The following is a 25,669-nucleotide window of genomic DNA, read 5'->3' as shown; positions in this document are numbered from 1 at the left end:
ATACTTTGATTAGGGTGAGAGCAGTAGAGATGGAGGTGATAATTGAAGGAGATATATGTGGAGGAGAACTTAGAGATAAATTGGATTACGAAGAGAGGAATTCCCTTGTCATATATGGCCTTTATGATGTTGAGGTATGTTCCTTGTATCCCAAGAATTTCAAGTGCTTTTATCATGAATGGGTGTTGCACTTTGTCGAAAGCTTTCTTGGCATCTATTGATATTATCATATGGTTTTTATCTTTCTTTTTGTTGATGTGTTGGATAACGTTGACTGATTTTCAGATGTTGAACCATCCTTGCGTTCCTGGAATGAATCCTACTTGGTCATGGTGAATTATCTTATGGATACATTGTTGGATTCTGATAGCTAAAATTTTACTGAGGATTTTTGCATCAGTGTTCATTAGGGAGATTGGTCTGTAGTTTTCTTTTTTTGTGTTGTCCTTGTTCAGTTTTGGTAGTAGTATAATGTTGGCTTCATAGAACATGTTTGGTATTATCCCTTCCTTCTCAATTTTTTGGAAGAGTTTGTGAAGGATAGGCACTAACTCGTTTCTGAACCTTTGGTAGAATTCATTTGTAAATCCATCAGGTCCTGGGCTTTTGTTTTTGGGGAGGTTTTTGATTACCATTTCAATTTCGATGCTTGTCATTGGTCTGTTTAGGTGTTCTATTTCTTCTTTATCTAGCTTTGGGTGATTGTAGAGTTGTAGGAATTTGTCCATCTCCTCTAGATTGTTGAACGTGTTTCCATATAACTGTTCATAGTAGTTTCTGATTATTCTTTTGATTTCTGCTGTATCTGTTGTGATTTCTCCTCTTTCATTTATGATCCTGTTTATTTGTGCTTTCTCCCTTTTTTCCTTTGTGAGCCTGGCTAGGGGTTTGTCTATTTTATTTATTTTTTCAAAGAACTAGCTCTTGGTTTCGTTGATCTTTTGGATTGTTTTTTTAGTTTCAATTTCATTTATTTCTGCTTTGGTTTTTATTATTTCTTTTCTCCTACTGGTTTTGGGTTTTATTTGTTGTTCTTTCTCTAGATCTTTGAGCTTTGAGATTAGGTTCTTTCTTTGAGTTCTTTCTTGTTTCTTGATGTGAGCCTCTTTTGCTATATATTTTCCTCTTATTACTGCTTTTGCTGCATCCCATACATTTAGGAAATTGGTGTCTTCCTTGTCATTCAATTCAAATAATTTTTTAATTTCTTCTTTGATCTCCTCATTAGTCCAGTGGTCTTCCAGTAGTGTGGTTTTCAATCTCCATGAGGTAGGAGAGTTCCTTGCCTTCTTTTTATGGTTTATTTCTAGTTTGATGCCTTCATGGTCAGAAAAGATGGTTGGTATGATTTCAATATCTTGGTGAATCTGTTGATGTTTGTCTTGGGTCCCAGTATGTGATCAATCCTGGAGAATGATCCGTGTGAGCTTGAGAAAAATGTGTACTCAGATTTTTTTGGGTTTAGTGTTCTATAGATGTCTGTTAAGCCCAAGCGCTCTAGATCCTTATTTAGAGCTTTAGTGTCTTTACTTATTTTTTTGTCTCGTTGATCTATCCATTGTTGATAGTGGTGTGTTGAAGTCTCCCACTATGTATGTGTTTTCTCTGATGTCTGTTTTCAATGATGACAATAGTTGTCTGATATATTTTGGTGTTCCTTCGTTTGGTGAATATATGTTAATGAGTGATATTTCTTCTTGAAGTATTGTCCCCTTGATCATAATGTAGTGACCATTGGGGTCTCTTTTTACCTTTTTGAGATTGAAATCTGTTTTATCTGATATAACTATAGCTGTTCCTGCTTTCTTTTTTGGTCCATTTGCTTGTAGGATTGTTTTCCATCCTTTAACTTTGAGTCTATTTTTATCTTTTATAGCTAAATGTGTTTCCTGGAGATGGTCTCACTCATAGAAGGAATCTAGAAAACTTAAATAAGGGACCAGGAAAAAGAATAACTATAAGAAGGAAAAAATCAAAATCAACAAACAACTATGAACAAGAGACACTCTATGGGGGGTGGGGGGCAGAGAAAGGAGGGCTTGGGGTAAAAATAAGGGGGTTGCAATTGTATGGGGAATATAAAAATAAAATTTAAATTTAAAAAAAAGAATTTAAAAAAAAGAAGAGAGGAATTAAAGGATTTGAAATGACTCAGCTCTCTGACTCGAGCAGCTAAGTGCATACAAAAGCACTGTTTACTGAGACATGGAAGCCTGAAGAGAAACAGATTTATGGATGACCTTGCAAGTGTTCCATTTTGTTGATTTTTTTCACATTTTTTAGTAAAATGGCACAGTTCACATTGCACAAGAAGCTTCTATCAATGAGAACATACTGACAATTTAGTCATTTCATTTTTCTTTCACACATGGTCTAGAAAAACTTTACTACAAAAGGTATATGTAGAATGATTTCTTTACAATACTGAAAATTACTACTACAGTTCCAGGATACATACTCCATGGATTTTTTTTTTTAAGTTGTTGTCTTTTAAAAAAAGATACTGCATAACATCTGGGGGGTCTCAAAATCAGAAGCCCACAACTAACCCTTCATTTTACAACTAAAGTAATTCTCTCTGCTGATTAGAATCAATGATGTGTACTACACATTTTTGTTTTGTTTTGCTTTGTTTTTGCAAAAACAGGGCAACAATGTCCGATAGTACTTTAATATACCAGAAGACCAAATGGACCTAATTTTATTCCATATAGTTTAGTGGACAAGATATATTGTAATTCTCTGCTAGTAAAGTAATTCTCCAACATGTAGACAAAGCTTTAATGTATTATAAATTATAAAGAGACATTAAGATTGATGTATGTAAACTTAAAAATGCACATATATGAGACTTGTCTCTCTCACCTTTTTTCCTCTTTTTTTTTTTTTTTTTTTTTTTTTTTTTTGGTGTGTGTGTGTGTGGGACTCTCGCCGGTGGCCAGGGAACAAAGTGGCGCTGCAGAGGCTGTGGGCAGCCTCGCAGCCCAGCCCTCAACAGCTGCGCCACCAGGGGAGGCCCATTTTTTCCTCTTTTAACTCTCATGACTCTGCAAGTTTGACCTATTACAGCTATTTCCAGATTTTATTACCAACTGGAATATGATGAATCATATTAGGAAATGTGTGCCTTAGATTTCATCAGGTATTGAATACAATGAAACTATATCCATCATCTGTGACACTTGAGGCTTTATTTCAGGACCTGTTTGGGTATAATTAAATCTCATTACAAAACCAAGAGGTGTATACAGACATGAGATAGGACACACACAAAAAGGCATGGCTCCTAAAAGAAGTATGTGTGAAATCACAAGTGGTGAAGAGATGCTGGTGACCTATTTATGTCTCTTGATTTTGGCATCTGGTAACTTCTGTCCTCTCTAGCACTAGTTGTCATGTCCTTGGCTACCTTTCTAGTTTTCCCCCCAAGACCCCACAAAGAGCAACTTCAGGAGCAAAGTTTCTGCCTGGCATCCAATTTCCAAGACTGGATATTTCTCCATTTCAAAAAACAAGTAAGGAAAATAGAGTCATATCACATAAGCACTTATTCAGGGAAACTATGACCTCAAGTATACTATAAATGGATTGGAAAAGTATCCTCTGAGGTAAGTGAAAAGGCTTAATATTCATTGTATAGTTGAAGAGTTAACAATACATGGGGAAACAGCTGTGGCAGGCTGTGTTCACTGATATTAAGTTGCAAATAGCACATTTTAAGAATTATTAATGTATTATGTTACTTAATCTATTTACAGTTGTACAAAGTAAAGCTTTCATCTTACCCTTTTGCACAAATGAACCACTAGTTCACAAAGCAGTCTCTTTTTACAGAACTGTATGTATGGCCTCCATCCCTTCTTGTCTGACAGAGTTTTGCCTGATGGGTTCTGTGGACTATTCCCCCCACCACCAATTATCACAAAATTAGTGTGGGTCATCACCTTTACTGTTTTGGTATGAACTGAAAAGTTTTATATGAAAGATCAAAAGAGTAGGAAACATGAGAATCTATGACTTGGCTTAAAGTGCTCAAAGTTTCCAACATACAATATACAAAAACACATTTCAAAATCTGTTCCACATCTATGCACTTTCTACAAATGGAGGAATTGGAAGCTTCTCAACCCCACAGTCTATCTGATGATGTAGTTTTCTCATGCTCTCTCTTTTTGCAACTCTCACATTTTGTTAGTATAGGAGCTTATTCCTCTTTCCTGTCCTATTTTTTCTTATTGAATTTCCATATCCTTCAGAATGTGGGAAGGAAGCTTCTACCTTATCTCTGCTGACAGAAGAGTATTCATTTTGGGAGAGAATAGGCACCCTTTAGTGTAAAAATGAGTGGCTGCTGTTGGAGGGGTCTTATTGAAGAATCTGTTTTGATGCTCTGCTGTAGGGCTGATTTGGTGAATAGTGTATGCTGGGGAGAACTGAAGTTATGAGGCTGGGTGGGGGAGATATCCATTGAGGGAGGCTAGGTGGATGGAAAGGACCCAAATGTGCTAATAGTTTTCTCTGAGAGTGTGCAAGCACTCCTGTTTATCAAGGTGGATCCCCTCAATTTTGTTCCCTCCACACACAGGGTGGTAGTGGTGGTTGTAATCATGAAGCTTCCTGTCCCTGAAGGAGCAAACATCTCCATACAGTAGGGGAGTTAAGAGGTTGGGGAGAGAATCATTTCTTAGCAGAAAGTCCTTGTCCTGTGGGTCCCGCCAATGAATATCAAGTTCTCAAAGGGATCCCAATGGAAAGAAGAAAAAGGAAACTGTTCTCTAGAGTTCCTAGGTTTCTCATAGGTGGCTTATTCTTGCCTTGCTCAGCCTTGAGGATTGCAGTGCTCCTCCTCTTTGGATTTGTCTTTCTCTCAAGCCTCTTGTTCAAAAGACCACTGATGTGTTCAGTGGAGCTGCATTTATGTCCCAGGGTGCTCACCAGGAGAATAGGTGCTTGTAAAGGGTGGCTGGAGTGTCTTTTCTCAATGCTTTCCCTTTCTTTATCATCTTTACTAACAGATGATTCTTATTTACCTTTATCTCTGTCACAATCTGCAGCAGACATACTATGCTTCAGCTCCCCTGGCTTCAGACAGGGTGGAGGGGTTGGAAATGAGAGTCTCCAAGTTTCTTGAGGGCTGCTAAAGTTCTGCACACTGAGGACATCTTTGTGGCTGAACACTGATTTGGGTGTAACTGAAGGATTTCTAAGTCCTCTGAAGACATTGCCACCAACTGCTGACAGGCTAATTAAAAGGCTGTAGGTGAGCAGCAGGGTTGAGGAAGTTGCTGTGATGAGGAAGGAGCCTAGGTGGGTGTGCAGCACCTGTGGCAATAAACAAAGTTGAAGGCTATGCAGGATCATGGATGTGGTGGATGGTTCCAAAGAAACTGCGGCCTGGGAGCAGGCTCAGGAATTAGGGGTTCAGTCCAAAGTCCAGACAGTTTATGTCTGACTACATCTGTTTCTTAACTTCTTATTATTGGTAGTATATTTGCCAGGCAGTGTGAACATGCACACCACATCACTTCCATGGTTTCCTTAACATAGTTCTGTTACCTAATCCCATTTTCAGTGAGGGATAAATTTCATCATTATTCTTTCCAAAGCCAGTCACCACAAACTATCAGTTTAAATTTGAGAATAAACTTGGCAGTGTGGAGACTCTTTAAAAGACTCTTTACTAAAAGCACTTTCAAAGCAACCTTTGAAAAATGAACTGGGTCACTGGGTTTAGGACCCAGGATGCCCCAGTCTAGGGTTCATTATGCACATGCCTTGTGCTAGGCTACATGCTTTACCATATTCTCATAACAAATTTCCATTAAGACATGAGTCTGTTTCTTATCTATTCTGTCCCATTATCTATTTGCCTATCTTTATAACTTCTGTGTCTTGTCTTCTAGAAAAGTTAGTTTCCAAACCTTATGACTTTCAGTCCTTTGCATTTCTACATGGAGTTTTTAATTGGTTCATCAGGTATAATTATACAATTGGGATTCTGATCCTGCAAGTTGGCTCTATTATTCTGTCTGATTTACAAATGAAGAAACTAAGACCCAGAAAAATTAAATTCTCTAAGTGTCAAAGCCTCTTAAGTAATGGAGCTGGCATTAGAAACCAGGTGTGTTTGACCCTTTAAGTGTTTCGCTGTTTTCTTGGGGTAATTATTTTGCATAGCATGACAACCTAAAATATTAGCAGTATTTTCTTTACCTATAATTTGAACTGTATCTCCTTACCCCTTCCAAAGTATCACTTTTCCCCACAAGGTTTCCTTTCCTTAAAAAAAAAAAAAATAGTTCTTGCCTAAGTAGTGAATGAGGTAAGACTCAAATAATAAAATTATGCTGGTAAAATTAGACTTTTTTTTTAAAAAAAAATATTTATTTATTTATACAAGCACTGGGTACAGTCAGAAGCGCGGGAGGGTGAGAGAATTCACCAGAGCCAGAGCAGGGAACAGAACAGGCAGTCTGATGAAGAAATACACTGCTGAGGGGAGCAGTGGGCAGCAGGAGGAGTCTGTGCGCCATGTGGGACCCTCGCCCGGTGCCCGGGGATCGAACCGGCACTGCAGAGGCTGCGGGCAGCTTCGCAACCCAGCGCTCAACCACGGCGCCACTGGGGAGGCCCTAAAATCAGACTTTCTTAAGGCATTGTTAAATATACTCATAACTGTGATTTACAGAGAGAAAACATTCATCTTGGCATTCCTGCCTTCACTAGAAAACCATTATGAATTGAAGGATGGGAAATGAACCACTCCTTCAGCAGCTGTTTCATTGATTAATCAAGTAAGTTCAGCTATAAGGAAAAAGCAGTCTGCTCAGGCATTAGTCTGTTAATCTCATTTAAAATATACTCTTGCAAAAGCATACAGAATAATGTTCCATCAAATATAGGGGAATTAATCCCAGCAAACTTGACATAAAAAAATCACATTTTGTCTCCTTTCCTTTCTTTCCCATATATTCTTGAATTCATTTGTTTAAAGGAGAGCTTGAGGGGCCTCCCTGGTGGTGCAAGGGGTTGAGCACAGGACTGTGAAGCTGTCAGCAGCCTCTGCAGAGCGAGTTCAATCCCCCACCAGGGAGCTACTCACATGGCACAGCAGACCTCTCCTGGCTCACCCACTGCTCCCCCAGCAGTGTATTTGAGTCAGTCTGCGTGTTCTGTTCCCCACTCTGTCTCTGGTGAATCATCTCACCTCCCGCACCTCTGGCCTGCACCCCAGTTCTTATATGCATAAATAGATAAAGCTTTTAAATAAATAAATAAATAAATAAATAAATAAATAAATAAATAAAGGAGAACTTGAATAGCAGAAGTGAAAGAGAGAAGGAACAAGTGCTGAGGATGGTCATGAGTCCTCCTTTTCTTCCTGCTTATGCTGTGATGTAGACTCAACTGTTAAGCCTGTTTAACCCTGAAGCCCCAACACTGTCTTTACGCTTACCTTCCTCAGAAGCTCCTAGTACAAATATAAATTACACTGCCAACGCTGAAGCTAAGTAAAAAAATCTTATAAAGCAGGGTATTAACTGTTTCTTTAGAGGTGATAAATATAAAGTTGTGAGGATTTTTGGTCACCTGTAGTTCAAGCCCAAAAAGGCCCACACAAACATCTTACACTAAAAAAAAAAAAATGGTTTTCTATATGAATAACAGAAGTAACAGAAAATTATTATAGAATATAGAAAAAATAAGAATATAGAAAAGATAACAAAACAAGGGCCCTATTGAGGATACCAGAAGCATATCTGTTCTGTTTTTTCACATCTCTCTTCCACACAAATGAAAAAAAAAAGAAATAGCAAATAACGAAATAGATCATGCTTTTAAAATATTGTAACATAGTTTCTTCAGGATCTGCATAAAGCTCAACATACCCAAAAGAAACACTAATCTATAAAGCATTGTAAAATAAGGGTGCAAATATACACACATTTGAATTCATCTTGGCTCAGTTGACTAGTCCACTGTCAGATGACTTTACACTACCATCTAGTGGTTCATTTGGGGAAAAGACAGTCAACCTTTTCAAATATATCAACTACAATAAATACGCAAACTAGTCTATAAATATAATTAGAATTTTTCTCTAATGATCTGTCCACTAAGTTGTTTATTTTATTGCTCTAAGCATGTTTTCTCTCAGAATAAAAGATATTTTGTGAGGAAAATTATCTTTTATTCTGGGAATAAAAGATTTTTTTAATTGTATTTTTTAATTGCATTTTTCTTTTTTTAATTGTATGTTTTTAATTGAGGTAATGGTTTATGACACTCTACATGATTTAGGGGTATAGGTTCACAACTCTTCAGAGATCCATGACCATACCACACCCACCACCAAAGCACCAATAATCCTTCACCACAGTCCACTGGGCTCCCTCTCCACTTTGCTCCACATCCACCACCCTACCCCTCTGGTAACCTCAATTCTACAGTTAGATTTCTAGGATTTGTTATGATTTAGTTTCTCTCTATTGTATATATAAATAAAATCATCTGGCATTTGTCTTTTTCTTTCTTACTTGTGTCACTTAACATAATCCTCTCCATTTCCATCTGTGTTTTCAGAAACGGCAAGATTTCATATTTTTTGATAGCAGGGTAGTAATTCACTGTGCTTATATACCACGTCTTCTTAATCTACTCATCTATCATTGGACAGAAGTTGTTTCTATAACTTTGCTCTTATAAATAATGATGTAATGAACAAAGAAATGCATATATTTCTTTGAAATGGTTTATGTATTCTTCAGATAATACCCAGAAGTGAAATTGCCTTATGGTAGATACATGGTCAGAACAGTTAACATTCCCACCAGTGTACAAAAATCCTTGTACTCTACACCCTCAACAATGCCTATCATTTCTGGTCTTATTGATATAAGCCATTTTCATGTGTATGGGGTGGTATGTCATTGTGGTTCTGATTTGTATTTCCCTGATGATAAATGATGATGATCTTTTTTTCATGTTGGTGAGAAAACAGACTGGTCCAGTCCATATGAGAAAAATGGAAGGGGGGGAAATTATATTGCAAAATGACCAAAAGTTTCAGAATTGGTTTTACGAGTTATCTCTGTAAGTAGGAAGAGAGTGAAAATGGTACATAAGTAAGAAAGTTGGTAAAACCTGGTGAAGGAGTTAGATACCATTACTACTCTCCCCCAACTCTACTGAAGTAACCATATCAAAGATCATCATAAAATATATATATCTTCATGTATATGAAGATATATCTTCATATGTTTTACCCTCTGAAGAGGGTAAAACAGATTATCTATAGATTAAAGGACACCAAGAAAAAATAAGAGCAAGGATTTTGTACTAAATCTGAGGGATAATTTAACAATAATAATATTGTATTATAGTGTAGTAGAACAATAATAGGGTAAGTGCCTAACAATTTGCTTTTTAGAATGTGATATAAATCCAATTTGCTTTTGATTGTTGAGGCATCCATATCAAAGACACCTATCTAGAATAAGCATGCTTGTTGCATGGTACAATTAGTAGTTAAACAACTAGAGAAGTCAAGCGACCCTCACCCATGAAAATCCTCTTTTTAGAAAGCCCTGGTAATAGATAACTGACCGCTTGAGTCACCCTGCTTTTCCTTTACTATGCACCCTAATTCCTACATTTGTACTCTTACGTTTTAAATCTGCCAACAAAAAGTGAACCCACAAAATCTCAGGCATCCCACCAATCTTTTTTTATTTAAATTTTATTTTTATATTCCCCATACAATTACAACCCCCTTATTTTGACCCCAAGCCCTCCCCTCCCCGCCCCCACCCCTCATAGAGTGTCTCTGGTTCATAGTTGTTTGTTGATTTTGATTTTTTCTTTCTTATAGTTATTCTTTTTTGTGGTCACTTATTTAAGTTTTCTAGATTCCTGCTATGAGTGAGACCATCCGGTATTTTTCTTTTTCTTTCTGGCTTATTTCACTGAGCATGATCCCTTCCAGCGCCATCCATGTTGCTGCAAATTGCATGTGATTATCTGTTTTGAATGCTGAGTAATATTCCATGGTGTATATATATGTACCACATCTTCTTGATCCAGTCATCTATTGTTGGACATTTGGGTTGTTTCCAAAGCTTAGCTATTGTAAATAGTGCTGCTATAAACATAGGGGTGCAGGTGCTCTTTGGAATTGATGTTTCTGTGTCCTTTGGGTAAATACCTAGGAGTGGAATTGCTGGATCATATGGAAGCTCTATCTTTAGTAGGTTGAGGAATCTCCACACAGCTCTCTATAGTGGTTGGACCAGTTTGCACTCCCACCAACAGTGTAGGAGAGTTCCTTTTTCTCCACATCCTCGACAACATTTGTTGTTGCTAGTTTTTTTAATATGTGCCATTCTCACTGGTGTGAGATAGTATCTAATCGTAGTTTTGATTTGCATTTTTTCCCTGATTACAGTGATGTTGAACATTTTTTCATATGCCTGTTGGCTATTTGCATTTCCTCTTCAGAGAAGTTTCTTTTTAGCTCTTCTGCCCATTTTTTGACTGGATTATTTTCTTTGTTTTTGTTGAGTCTCATCAGCTCTTTGTAGATTTTTGTGATCAGTCCTTTATCATTAGTGTTGTGTGCAAAAATGTTCTCCCAGTCAGCATCCCACCAATCTTAAGCCATAAAGGCAGAACTTCATGTCCACTGTTCTCTCTCTCCCTCCCACGTTCTCTTCCTTCCCCTCTTTCTTTCTATCTCTGTCTATACAACCTTGCTATCTGACTCCAGGCATAACAGATAGCCTCCAGGACCTGTGGGTGGTAAACCTTTCTAAGTTTCCTGATGGTTGTTGCTGAGATGCATCTTGTAATCATAATAAAACCACAAGGGGCCAGTCCAGCCACACATTGGCTCTGGTCAGGGAAGTATCTGTGGTTTTCCCATGCATTCATAGTCAATAGCATCACTATTGATAGTCAGAGATTAACATTAAACAGTAAAGTTACAGATGATCAGTGCATATTGTTTTATTTTAAAATTCAACTAGTAAAAAAAAAAAGTAAGTTAAAATAGTAAGATGTAGCTTTTTTTCCCTATTAAATTGGTAAAGACTAAGGATAATAGCTAGTGTTGAAATGCAGGAAAACAAATTTGCATATTCTGATGGTAGAGATTAAATTGTTAAAAATCTTTGGATCAAAAAGCTGTGGTACAAAAAAATAAAAAATAATTTTAAAAAGCTGTGATACATTTATACAATGGAATATTAATCAGTGATCAAAAAAGACAAATTTGTGCCATTTGTGGCAACATGATGAGTTAGAAAGGATTATGCTAGCAAAACTAGTCAGAAGGAAATTGGATGGTCTCACCTATATGTGGAATATAAAGAAAGCAAACAAAAGGTCAAGATAAAGTCAAAACTAGCAAGTTGACCATAGAACTGAGGCATACAGCAAAGGAGGGGGAGGAATGTGAGGACAAAACAGGGGAGGAATGAACACAAGGGAATATTGTGATGGTTCCAGGTGATACAATGGCAGGAGAACTTTGGGGACTACACCAATATAAGAAATTTTTTTTAATAAACTAATAAAAAATAAGTTATTGGACATCCCTGGTGCCCTAGGGGTTAAATCTCAGCATTAGCACCACCATGGCCTGCATTTGATCCCTAGCCAGGGAACTAACCCACATATGGTGCAGCAGACCTCTCCTGTCACCTGCTGCTTCCCACTCTATCTCTGGTGAATCTTCTCACCACCCCCACCTCTGGCTTACACCCCAGTTTTTCTATGCAAAAATAAATAAAATATTTTTTTAATTAAATAAATTGTTAAAAATCTTTCAGAATGTTATATATAACAGCGATGTTAAAAAGTGGGGTCTAGTCATGCTTGTAAGAATGTACCTTGTGGAAATTAGAATACAAATGTGAAAATTTAAATAAAGGAATGTTTACAATAAATAAGAAGGAAATCTGGAGACAAGCCCAACCATAAATGATTAAATAATTATATATTTTAGAAATATTATTGAGCTGAATATTTTGTTTACATGTACAACTTTAATCTCTACTTTTCTGTACTCTGTTATACCCTACTGTGTGCCCTGGAAAGTTAATTTTTATAGAGTTCATGAACAGCTTCCCTTAACCTTTGGCATATGGTTAGGCTTGGCAAATGGAAAGCATTAGCAAAAAATGGACATTCTGATAAAAGGGTGGAAATTGAGAAGTCAGGGTACTTATTCCTCCTGCTACTTCTCTGCTGGGCCATAGTTTGGTGGTGGTTAGGGTTTTCTGAACCCATTCCATCCTGAACCCATTCAGGCATAGGGATAGTACTGGCTTCCATGTTGCTAGCCCTGACTGCTGGACTATCACTCAACTAACACTCAATTCCTCATAAATTCCCTTCATTGATTTTAAGAAAATCATCTATTTCTAGATAGGATCCCCTTCTGCTGCCATTAAAAATCATGTTTCACTGCTATATTGTAAGACACTGCATGGGTATACCACAATTCATTTAACTAATACTCTACTGAAGAACATCTAAAGTATCTTCTAATTTCAGTGAAGAGTTTGATTTCTAGCCCAAAATCTATCTATAATCTTTCATGTTCAATTATAAGCAATTTTAAAGGTTTTACCTAGTAGACTACTAGGGAAAAGCTGCCTCATTCACCCTCACCAGACTTGGTGCACACCCTATGCAGTGTGTCTCAAAGGGAATTGTAGTGAAGGTCTCAGGCTCCCGGGTGCTTTTATACATATATACATCCTCAGCCCTGATACCTCCATTTGGAGACCTCTATATCAGGGCCCTTTCCCAGACACCTCCACTGAGACCTCCTTATGAAAGGTAAAAGAGAAATCTTGAAGACACTTTTCTTCATTCTGATTCAGTACTTAGGTACTATTTTTCCATTTCTAGCCCTTACCCTCTTACCCTCCCCTCCAGCCCAAGTCCCTAAAATGGCAGGAGCCTTTTGTTCAGGGTTTCTTTGATAATGAGATCTTTATATCTGCACTGATCCACCTGACCCTTGCTGGGTGCTGTTTCATGGTGCAAAATGGAACACTAGGGATGCTCATGCTTTCTCTTGGTTACCCTCTATTACAAGAGCCTGTGAAAGTTTTAACTGTTACTTTCATTTTGGCAGCTCAACTTTCTCTAGTTCAGCTCTTAGCACTTTCCTACTATAAACAATGCTACAACAAATAACTTTATATATGTATAATCAATCTCTCATATATGGGAGTAGATGGTAAAATAAATTCCTAGAAGGGTAATTCTAGTGAAAAACACAATATATAAATTTAATTGCTATTGCCTGATTTCTCTTCATACATATTGGATCAGATTACGCTCCTCCAGCATTATATAAGAGTGCTCTGGGTAAATTAAACTCTCTGTACATCAGTCTCTTCTGTTAAGAGGACTTAAAAACAGAACTTAATTCACAGGATTTCTGTGAGAGCAGAATGACTTTATTACAGATTAGCAGTTTAGAATAATGCTTGACTATTATTATTGCTATTGTTGTTATTTTCTTATATCCTTGATAACACAAAAAGTCACTTTATTTTTGCCAATCAGATTTAAAGTTGTCTCTTTTTTAAAAACAATAAATTTTTTAAAAAGATTTATTTATTTATACATACAAGAACTGGGATATAGGCCAGAGATGCGGGGGGTGAGAGGATTCACTGGAGACAGCGGGGAAAAGAACAGGCAGACTGATTGAAATACACTGCTGAGGGGAGCAGCAGGTGAGTCAGGAGAGGTCTGCTGCACCATTGTAGCTCCCTGGCCAGGGATTGAACTCATGCTGCAGTGGCTGCGGATAGCATCGTAGGTTGCGTCTTAACCCCGACGCCACCAGGGAGGCCCTAAAATTGTCCTTTAATGTAGCTATAATTTGATTTCACTTAGTATGTGTTAAATAAGCATTTTAATCAGGTAATTAAGGAAAATTCTTGACATACTGATGTGGAATAATCTCCAAGAAACAAAGAAAGTAAAGGGCAAAACAGTATAGTAGACAATATGTGTTCATAAGAAGGGGAAGCAATAACATGCATACATATTTGTTTAGATATGCATAGGATAGTTCCAGAAGATTATGCTGAGAACTGGTAGCACTGGATCACAGGAGCTGGGGGGAAAGGGTAGAATGGAAAGTTAGGGTAGGGAGCTAGGAGTCCTTTCACTGCATTCCTTTATGCAAATTTTGAATTTTGTGTCTTGTTAATGCTTTACATATTCCCCCACCACTACCAAAAATAAACCAATTTTTAAAATAAAAATGCTTTTTAAAGTACTTAAATCATTGTAAAAGAATGCATGTTTAATGACATGGAAAATGTTCAAGTTAAAACTGTTGAGGGAAAGTGTTGTAAAACAGAAATTTACATGTAATCGAAATCTAGCAATTACATATGCATAGGCATTTTTAAAAGTCTGGCAAAACATAATCAAAAGCTTTAACAATAATTATCTCAGTCATTTTTATTTTACCTTTCTGTTTTTTCCCTATTTTACTAATTCTCTGCTTTGACAACATATTACTTTTTCAGACAGTAGGAAATGTTTGCTTTAAAAGGACATAATAGATAGTAATTAAAGAACATAAAATAAAAATATAACAACATAAATGTATCTCACATTATTTTTAAATAAAAGAAGCCACACAAAAAAGAATGTTTGATTCCGTTTACTGGCTGTTCAAGAACAGGCCAAATTTATTCTGATAGAGGCCATTTAGGAACTGCAAGTATAGACGGAATGGTTATAATTGAAAAGAAGTATGAAATAGCCTTCTGGAATGTTAGAAATACTCCATGTCTTAATCCGGGAGGTGGCTACATGAATGTGTATATGTGCACAAGTATCTTGAGTAATACACTCAAGATCTGACCACATTATATATGCTATATCTCAAATTAAAATACTAAGCCCAGAAGGATATATTTTCACATATATACACACAAAGAAATTATGAGAGTTCTAAATGCCATATCTCAAAAACAGAATAAATGGGGATGTTACCCATAGGGAACATGCAATGGTAAAGAGGGCAGACTGTGGAGCTGGAAAAGATTTGGTTTGTATTCTAGCTCTGTCACTTAGTAGCTCAGTGAATTCAGAAAGTTACCTAACTTTTCTCTGTCTCATTTCCTTATATGTGAAAATAAGAACAGTAGTCCCTAACTCATAGGATTATTTTAAGAATCAAATGGGACAACAGGGTACAATAAAGAGATCTGGATCACTCCACTAAAATGAAAAAATAAAAAGAAAGTAAAATTAGCTCAAAGGAAGATGCAGAGATTCATTAACAGAATTTTCCTGAAGGTTTTATGCTACAAGATTGGTGGGGGAAGTGAGTGAACAGGCAAGGGCAGTAGAACAGGCTGGGGACTGGGCACTGGTCCCACTGGGCATGCTGAATACTACCAGAGGAACTGTTCAGAAAGAAAGTGGTGCAGACAGTTATGCACACTATTGCCAGGAATGTGCATCACCAGGAGTTCAGCAGTCATGCTGGACCATAGGGTCACTAGTGCCTGGTAGCAGGGATAAGTCAGACAAAAGGGAAAATTGGCAGCAATGCAGTGCAAGCATGCATGTGGATCTGATCTGGACTCAGTCAGAGTAGAACAGGTATAAGAATCTTCTCACCAGAATCACTGCAAAAAGATCCATGTGAGTGATCCACACCACCTAGCAGTTTGGGCAAAACAATACACAAATCCCATGCCCGGTATCCTCTACCAGGCAGTACCGCAGTCTGTGTCTAGTAGCTCCTACTCTGCATATCTCACCTGGCACCCATTACAAAGTGACCCAATCTAGGTAAAACACACCCATACCAAGAGAGGAGCAGTAGAGAGGCAGGGGAGGAATTTAGGATCCCTGAAGCACCAAACCAAGCTGGCTTTGGGAGAGGAAAGAGGAGACAAAAGTGATCTATTAGCCTGGCACTGCCTTCTTCCTCACTAGACTGAAACTAAGTCATTGATCTCCAGCTTCCACTCACTACCCCACCTGCCATTACAGTAAATAAAGAAAGGAAATAAACAAACTAACCTAAACATATAACTGCCCCTACCCTTCAAAAGAAATAAGGCAATACAGGCCTTATTGGTGCTGCAAGACACAGACTGTGGGGCACTGCCTGGTAGGGCACACCTAGCTTAGGGGTTTGTGTGTGCTGTTTAGCCCAGTAGGTCTGGAATATGAAATGCATAATGGGAACTAGAAGAAATAAGGCTGGAAAAACATACCTCAGATATACTTTAAAATATATTTCAGGAAGGAAAAATTTACTATGAACAAATATAAAGTCAATATGCAAAAAAAAGCAAACAACATTAAGGATATATGCAGGAAAATACTTCTAACAGGCCTAAAGCCTGGGCTGGTACACAAGAGAAACTGACTACAGGTCACTCATTGTCTCAGTAAACAATTTTCACAGATAGACTGTATAAATATGTTGTGGTATATGTATACCATGGACTACTATACAGCAATGAAAATGAATAAATAAATCTTAAAACTATGAGAAAGTCACAGAAGAAAATGTGAGGTATGATCCCATTTATATAGAGTTCAAAAATAGGCTAAATTAAATAATCCATGTTTATATATATACACATATGTGGCAAAAAATTTATAAGGAAAAGAGAGTTATTTCCCCAAAGTTTAGAGTACAGCCTGAGGGAAAAGAAAGAAAATGAGGATATGAAGCAAGCTTTGAAAACACTGGAAACAAATTTCTTAGTTGAGAGGTTAGTGGTAGTTATTTATAAATATATATATTTATATGTGTATTTCAGAATCATGCTCAGCGAAATAAGCCAGAAAGAAAAAGAAAAATACCGGATGGTCTACTCATAGAAGGAATCTAGAAAACTTAAATAAGGGACCAGGAAAAAGAATAACTATAAGAAAGAAAATATCAAAATCAACAAACAACTATGAACCAGAGACACTCTATGGGGAGTAGGGGGCGGGGAAAGGAGAGCTTGGGGTCAAAATAAGGGGGTTGTAATTGTATGGGGAATATAAAAATAAAATTTAAATAAAAATAAATAAAAGATAAGACTGAAAATATTGGTTCAGGTGCTATAAAAGAATGCTAAGGTCTAAACTATTTCTAGCAATTGATATGGTGAGAATGAAATTGACCAAATGAGAACAAGGATGTATAAGATTTATAGGACACATGGTATCACATTAAGTTTGGTGGATAAAATGGAGAATCAAAATTGTTCCCCATAAATCTACTTTGTAAAACAAAAGACTAGCAGTTCATGCACAACCTACAAGACTAGGACTAAGAACCCAATTTTGAATTTATGCATATAAGTGCATGCAAAAAAAGACTGCCTTAATAATTTAGGGAAAATACTGAAATTCAGTCATTATAATGTTGTAATATATCCAAAGGTATTATAATAGTAATTAAAAATGCAATGTGTAGTGTATGCATAATTCTTGTGTCACCTACTCCATAAAAGACTCCGATCACTCTAAAAAAAAAAAAAGAAAGAGAACATAAAGTTTAAAAAAATGAGCTTTAAAAAGACCCTATGTAGACTAGATTAATATCTCAAGTTTTCTATTTAATAATTACATGACCTCAGACCAGCTATTCCTTCAGATATCTTGGTTTCCTAACCTGCAAAAATGGAGACACTGAGTCTCACAGAGGTTAATAGTATTTCTAATATATACTTCTTGAAAATATTATGAGAATTGAATGAAATAACATGTGAAAACCCTTAGAACATATCCTAGCACATAGTAAGTAGTCAGTAAACATATGTTTTCCATTATTTTTACTATCACAGCAAATAATTCAATGTATGTTTCAGGGATTCTAAATTCCTGCCCTGCCTCCTTGCTGCTGCTCTCTGTGACATGGGTGTGTTTCACCTAGCTTGAGTTTTTGTAATGGGTTGAGATATGATCCCATTTATATAAAGTTCCCATCTGTGCTTTCTTTCAGAATGGAGAAAGGAACCAGTACAGATCAAGGTCCATTCTGAATTCCAATAGAAGAATCTAGCAGAGCCAACAGTATTTAGAGCTTGCTGCACTACTCCAGTATTCAGTTCTAAGATGCACATTTTGTGGCATTTTAATGTTTCTAAAATTGGGGTTTTATCTCAGAGTCAATTACAACTTAATACAGTAGGTTGTTCCTCCTAAAAACCTCTTATTAAAACAAAGATGCATCTTCAATTGATTGTGTCTCAGAATGGAAGAAATAAAGTAATTATTATGCTGTTGCATAGAAGGCGTGACAATTTTAAGACAAGAATAACTAAGTAACTAAGGAGTAGAGTCCAGGCCTTAGGTGTTTTGTTTTTGTTGTTGTTGTTGTTGCTGTTGCAGAAAATCCACCATAGTGGTCATAACCTTTGAAAGATTCTAAGTTTTCTATTAAACCCTGATTATTCACCAGGCATCTACAGCCTGTGGATACTAGAGTCAAACTATGTTTGCCCCCGTGTTTGCTAGTTCTAAATCTTAGGTGTCAAGCTTCAAGTCTTCAGAACTTTCCCAGCCCCAACCTCCCCAGTTATTTTTAGGAGTCCTCTACCCTCAGGGCCAGCCCCTCCATGTTTTTTCTGCTCTGTCTTCTCTGTAGATGTCCCTCCTGTGCTCTGTCATTTGAAAGGAGGTATGTCTCCTGGTACTCAAAATCTGTACATCCTCCAGACAAATGTTACTGCTTAGTTAGGGTCATGTATAGAGAAACCTAACATCATCTTCAAATAATATGGGTCCCCGGTCAACATTTTAGCAATAGTCTATGTCTTTGTTGGAATTGAATGCAATTCAGGAAATGTGTCGGCTAGGGAAGAGGATGTTTGTGAGATATGTCAATCTTGTCTTTTTACCAACCCCCACTCCCTTTTAAGCCATCCTCTGAATTTCTAGATCCTGATCAGAAAACATATCAAGACCTTAGTTCTTTGCCAGAGTAACTATGACCTAAATCCACCAATCAGTAATTAATCAAGGCTTTTCTAGCTCATGTATCAGCTTTGTCCTCTTCTTTCTCTTAGATAACTAACTCCCTGCTGTTGTCCCTGGGATTTATCTCTCAACATGCTATCTTTCTCTGTAAGAAGAAAACAAAAGTCAAAACCTCTGAGAAAGAAGGATCTGTTCCCTACCACCAACTTCCTCATTCAAATTTAAAAAAAGTGAGTAAGAATTCATTTCATTGTAAATTTCCTTCAAAGTCTACCATATTGCCCTTTATTTACCTTAGTTCATGGATTTTTTTCCTTTCATCTTTAGCATTAAGAAAATAGTTTCTGGTTCTGGTTCAGAGCCTGGGCAAATTCTTGGAATCGCCAGTTTTCTGCAAACATTGGAGAAAAAAACCATTCTTTAGAATAAAATACACTATTTAAGTAGCCATTACTACTCTTTTTAAAAAAAAGATTTATTTATTTATGCATATAACAACTGAGATACAGGCTAGAGGTGTGGGGGGGGGGCGAGGGAGGTGAGAGGATTCACCAGAGACAGAGTGGGAAACGGAACAGACAGATTGACTGAAATACACCGCTGAGGGGAGCAGCGGGTGAAGCAGGAAAGGTCTGCTGTGCCATGTGGGTAGCTCCCTGGCCGGGGATTGAACTCATGCTGCAGTGGCTGAGGCAAGCTTCAAAGGTTGCGTCTTACCCCCTTGCGCCACCAGGGAGGCCCCCACCCGGGAGGCCCCCACCCTTACTACTCTTTATAAGCCTTTGTATATACAGCCTATATGTATCCAAAAAGAAGAACCCTCATATTTTCTAGGGATGCTCCTACATCTTTTGATCATTGTCCTTTCTCTTTTCTCCATCACATCATCTCACTGTCATTCCTCTTCTACCTCTAAGGATCTGTGCACAAAATTCCTCCTAACACATATCCCATACATGTCAACTAATGCAAATGAATACTTGAGAGGGGGGAGGGGACACTGGTTGTTCACAAATAATCAGATTCTAATTAAAATTAAGAATCCCTCTGGCCCCCCCGCCACAATTATACACAGCATCAAAGAGTGAATAACAATTAGTAATAAGGACCAATTTAATATCCTGATAGTATATTTGCACTTCAGAAAAGAAAGTCCTATTCTATAATACACTTAAAAGAAAAATTTTAAGTTAATTTGTCCAAAAAGGAGGGCTGTTGAAAGGTCATCCTAGTCCTAAATAAAGATCAATTCAACTACTAAAATGTGATGATTGCTAGCAATAACCCTTGTACTATAAAACTACAGAAAATGTTCCAGTTCATGCCAGAGAATATCTATGGGAAAGATAACTCATTGCATATATTATTGATGATGGGTCTGGGCTATGATGTAAAGTAAACGAAACTAGCTTACAAATTGAAATAAAATATAATACTGTGGCTTTCCACAAAAAAAAAGCCAACTACCAATTTTCTCCTACTCTTAAAAAATTCTGACTAGATTAGGGCTTCAACTATATGCCTTATTTTTAGGCTCAATTATTAGATATTTAAACATTTTTCCTGGTAAAACGTACAAAATGTTTATAATAGTACCTCTGTATTAATAGAAATAAAGCCTTAGAGAATTTACTATGGTTAAATGTAGCACTGCAAATGATCAGATTATAGCATCAGCTGTCAGTGTTTTAGAAGCAATCTGAACCATCAAAGTGGATTTTTTTCAAGTCAATATATCATATTCATCTTTTTTTTTAAATTTATTTTTGTGTAGAAGAACCAGGTTGTATGCCAGAGATGTTGGGGGGAGGGGGGTTAGCGGATTCACCAGAGATAGAGTAGAGATAGAAATAGAGTAGATAGTCATTCAGAACAGGCAGAATGACTAATACACTGGTAAGGGAAGCAGTGGGCAAGATAGGAGAGTTATGCTGTACCATATGTGGGTTAGCTCCCTAGCTTGGATCAAACTTAGGCCATAGTGGTGGGCTGTCACATCATGGTGGTAGAACTGAGACTGAAGCTCTAGGCTACCAGGGAGGGTCCTGCAAAAGAAGTTGAAAAGTTAAACTTTCTAACATTGGTATAAGTCCCTAATCATTTTCAAACTAACATATCAATTACTGGACTCTCATTTCTTCCATCCCCAAACAACCCAGACCTGGTGAAAGGTATGGCTTTGCTTTTACATTCAAGTTTTAATAACTTTTTCATAAAGCATAATATATACAGGCTTGTAAACATTAAGAGAAAAAAATACTATCATCTTAAATCATTTACCTTTACAATGGACTAGTATAAATCCATCACTTTTACTAGAGAAATAATTTAAAGTTCATTATTTACTAAAAATTGGTAAGTGATATCTCCCTTATAAACAAAAAGCAAACCATCATAGGATTAAAAATAAATCTTAAATTCTTTCTTCATAGGTTATGAATCATATATTTTAACTACTTTTACTGCCTAATGAGCATCAAAAAGCTTTCAGTTTCAGATAGTTTTATGAGTTCTTTATATATTACTTCATTGTCTAATCTAGAGATGAAATTCTAAAACCCTAGGGCAATAATTTAGTATTTTACATCTTAAAATGATAGTTTATTCAGACAATTGATTAAAATCACTACAAATTGAATGAAATCTCATTTGATAGTTCTATGTTTTCAATATATGTCTTGTTTTATGTGTAGTTATGCATAAGCTCAATAAAATGAATAGTTCCTTTGCAGCACTTATTTGTCCAAGTATACTCAGGAGAACAGAACATTGCTAGCTAGGAGGTCCCTTTCTAGAGCTCATGTTTTGATTTCGGATCAAGAAACCATGTTGCTAAGAGAGGTCAGGTCAATTTTACTATGAGAGTAATAATTACCAAAAGCAATCAAGGCAGTGAGGTTGGTGAGGTTGGTGGCTGAACAATTCAGAGAAGATCAATCAAATGCAAGTTCAAATCTAGGGATTTGGCATCTCAGTTTTGAGTAGATGATTATTTAGGGCTTCTTTCATCCTTCATCATCAGTTTTGAAAAAGGAATTCTGGTTCAGTCTGAGAGTATTTTGGACAACTACAGTTTCTGCAGGCAATGTAGGGAAAGTTGACTCTGTTGCACGAAATAGTTTTTAGGCAGTCCTTGCTGCCTTTTTGGGCCTTTATACATAAAGTCAAATCCCTCATCTGCCTTAAAGTTTTCAAAAAGAATAATTCTCATTTTTTAATCTAGGGAGGTACACACTTCAGAACAAGACAATAATATATTGCAAGGTTATTGAATATAAAGTCAAAGGAGGGCTGAATTTGGTTTTGATGCATTAAATTATTCACTATAGCTATGCAAGCAAGAGTATGGCAAATTGCCGAAATTTGCTGGGGATCATATTATATTCCCAAGATCATGTTTACAAAAATTACCAGAATATAAAACAAAATCACTAGAGTCTAATACTTACTCAAGGCTATTCCCTGGAAATGAACAGCTAGACAATGAGCTAAGTGACTCCTGACCAGCTATCCTTATGGGATTGAAATCTTGGTTTTTCCACTATATACAGTATAAGCTCTAAGTAGAAATAGGGCATGTGGTGGGTTGACATACTAACAGGCTCTTTCCGACTACTTCTGCTTTGCTGTACAGACCACCTCCCATAACTGATAACCATGTATGTGGGCAGACATGCTTTCAGAAATGTGAGTGGATTCAAAGAAAGAAAATTCAAAAGAAATATTGAAAACACATGCACTGTCCATGCACGGTATACCTTTTCTCCCAAATTCTCACAATGGTTTTGGCTTCTATTAAGCTTAAATTTGACACAACTTGAACAGCTACATGAAAAATGTTCATCATCACCTATAATTAAGGTAATGCAAATCAAAACCACAATGAGATTACCTCACAACTCTGAAAATGGCCTATGTCAAAAAGAAACAACAAGTGTTGACAAGGGTGTGGAAAAAAGGAACTCTTGTACACTGTTGGTGGGAATATAAATTAGTGCAGCCTTTATGGAAAAGAGTATGGTGGTTCAAAAACTTAAAAACAGAACTACCATATAATTCAGCAATTCTACTTAGGTATTCTATTATAAGAATATGAAAACACTAATTCAAAAAGTTACCCCTATGTTCACTGCAATACTGTTCACAACAGTGAGGACATGGAAACAACCCAAGTGGTCGTCCTGGTATGACTGGATAAAGATGATGTGGTATACATTTAAACACACACACACACACACACACACATACAATGGAATACTATTCAGCTATTAAAAAAGTGAAATTTTACCATTTGTGACATTTATGGAATTTCTGATGACTGTGCTAACCAAAATAAGTTAGAAAGACAAATACCATATGATTTCACACATATGTGGAATATCAAGAAGCAAACCACATGAGTGAATAAAAAACTCAATCCTCTAGTCTGTGACAACATGGTGTTTTCAAGAGAGGAAGGGAGTGGGAGCAAAGTGTAGGAGGGATCAATTGGATAGTGGCAAATGGACTAGAACTTTAGGGTGGCTGTAGTGTGGTACATACATTTATAAAGATATAAAGCTGTACTCCCAAAACTTATATGGTGTTATAAAACCATTAAAAATCTGTGCTTTTAATTTGGCAAAATTATATTCTGCCTCACTGCCTCCCTCCTTTCAAATAACAGATAAATGTGACTGGTCAGATTCTTTCTGAATTCCACAATCCCAAGCATCTGGCACTGTTGGTACTTGATGGGATCAAGTTCTAAGGTGCCTGTAAATCTACTTTAGTGGAAGTTTCAGTTTAGTGGGAGTTTCTCAGCACCCCTTTAGAAACTTGGGATGGAAAAATGAGAAGGGTAGGATTCCAGGAGTTCTAGACTCCCTGTCCCATTCTGGGACAGTTTTTATTTACTGTATTGGGCTTTTTCACCAGTTTTTGCTAGTGCAAAGGATTCAACTGATTTTCAAGGGTTTAAATATGTAGGGAAATGGCCATAAGTGGCATCAGATTTACCTTGAAGCCAAGACCTGTTACCTACAACAGCAGGAGAGAAAAACCCTGTCCTTTTGGATAGTAATCATTGCACCACCTACCTCACAGGGTTATTGTGATGTGGAAATAGCAATACAGTGTGTCATGCGCTGAAGCAGTATCCAGGTAGGGTGGCGTGCGAGTGTGGCACTCACTCACATACTCGGCCCCACCCTCACCCCCACCCATTGCACCTCCACTCGGAAGGTCCATTCAAAGGCATATCAGCCATTATAGGGGCTGAGGCATACACCATGCATGTGCAAACACTCATGTAGCACCCTACTGGCAAAGGTGTCTCTTCCACCAGCCATGACATGGATTCTTTGGAGCTAGTATCTCAGCACACCAGGAGAGACTCTGTTCACATAGGCCTAGATTTGAAATCTGCAGGTCAAGATTATTTCTCCACCAGTCATGACTTAGGGTCTTCCTACCAAGAATTAGACCTGGACTCCCTTAACAAAGATATTTTTTCCCAGTTCATGACAGAGACCTCGGAGGGCACTTATGAATCCCACCCAACTGCTAAACTAGGGGTTCTTACAGAGGCCAACCAAAACGAGCTCAAATCTGAGCTCACTAAATTGAAAGCATAAATTGTTAGCCTGCATCAGGCTCTGGCAGCCAAAGAGAGATGCTGCGTGGAGCTCCACAGGCAGCTGGGTCTCACAGTCTTGGTAGGTCTGAGGGGGAATCTGTCCAAGAGCTGGTAGGATGCTCAGAAGTCCAATGCATTCATGAAACAAAAGATGTCAGCTGTCCACGATGGGCTCTGCCATCTGCAGAAAGCTTGTAGATAAGAAGTCAACCACATTCAGATCCTGTGAAGGTCTAATGGGGACAATCAAGTCCAGAGTGGCAGGTTGCAAAGAACTTGGCAGTGACTGCCTTTCTATATCAGAGAGGAATAGGAATGATTTGCTCCCAGTTTCAGGGACTATGGATCATCCCCTCTCTTGGGATCATTTCTCTTCAGAGAGTGGGAATAATCCGGTTCTATAAGGAGATGATCTGGTTCTCGGGAGTAGTGATGACATATCACCCTTTATGGAGCCAGAATGAGCCCTTGGTAACCATGCCTGGCCTCCTAACTAGCACAAGGATTCATTTTTATTATCAAATTGCAACTCTGCCCATCAAAAAACAAGTAATCAAACCACAATAGCAAATTTAAATTAGGGAATGGACAGATTATGGTTTTGAGAAAAATAATGCTCGTTTGTACACAGACATTTGCTGCTATTGAGATAGAGAAACCAATGTTTTGTGCCCAGTTACTTTACACTAAAATTTGTAAATAAAATGTAGCACTATTCTAGCCTTCATAGGTTTACATTTAAATAGACAGGACAATGGTTCCAGTGATCATAGTCTGAAGCCAAAACATTTTTTTTGGTTAACTAGACTATCAGAAGTTCTAAGTTTTCTGTTTAGAAGTAGCGAAAGGTTTAAAAGGATCTGTAATGTTATCTGCTCCTCATTTCCTTCCCTAATCTTAGAAGAAATGTAGTCACCTTGAAAGCACCAGCTGGCCAATGATATTTATTTTAAAAATATGATCAGGGGGAGCCAGGGGTGAGCTGGGAAGTTCACCCACGCCAGGCCCCGTCTGGCCTGCAGTCCCAGGCCAGAGGGGGAGCAGGAACCAGCGCTGGGGCAGACCAGGCACACA

At 37.4% G+C, this 25,669-nt stretch overlaps 1 protein-coding gene and 1 long non-coding RNA gene across 2 annotated transcripts in view; one reads left to right on the top strand and one right to left on the bottom strand.

Annotated features, from left to right (window-relative positions):
* Window positions 1–23,993, bottom strand: part of LOC129144871 (uncharacterized) — an 81,167-nt gene extending 57,174 nt beyond the window's left edge. Inside the window, exons 1-3 of the long non-coding RNA XR_008549647.1 lie at window positions 23,977–23,993; window positions 20,916–21,023; window positions 19,272–19,369 (exon numbers count right to left, since the gene is read on the bottom strand). This is a non-coding gene — a long non-coding RNA (uncharacterized LOC129144871). The remainder of the gene's footprint in view (window positions 1–19,271; window positions 19,370–20,915; window positions 21,024–23,976) is intronic.
* Window positions 23,994–24,311: 318 nt separating this feature from the next.
* On the top strand, window positions 24,312–24,999 carry TPD52L3 (TPD52 like 3). Its single transcript, XM_037493124.1, is given in 2 exon segments — window positions 24,312–24,751; window positions 24,753–24,999. Coding segments are annotated over 2 exon segments (687 nt in total).
* The last annotated feature ends 670 nt before the right edge of the window (window positions 25,000–25,669 follow it).

This window comes from Talpa occidentalis, unplaced genomic scaffold (assembly GCF_014898055.3).
Source record: "Talpa occidentalis isolate TD23 unplaced genomic scaffold, MPIMG_talOcc4v2.1 talOcc4.7, whole genome shotgun sequence".
NCBI classification, from domain to species: Eukaryota; Metazoa; Chordata; class Mammalia; order Eulipotyphla; family Talpidae; genus Talpa; species Talpa occidentalis.
The sequence above is the reverse complement of the archived record's forward strand: the minus strand, read 5'-3'. Positions and strand labels throughout refer to the sequence as shown.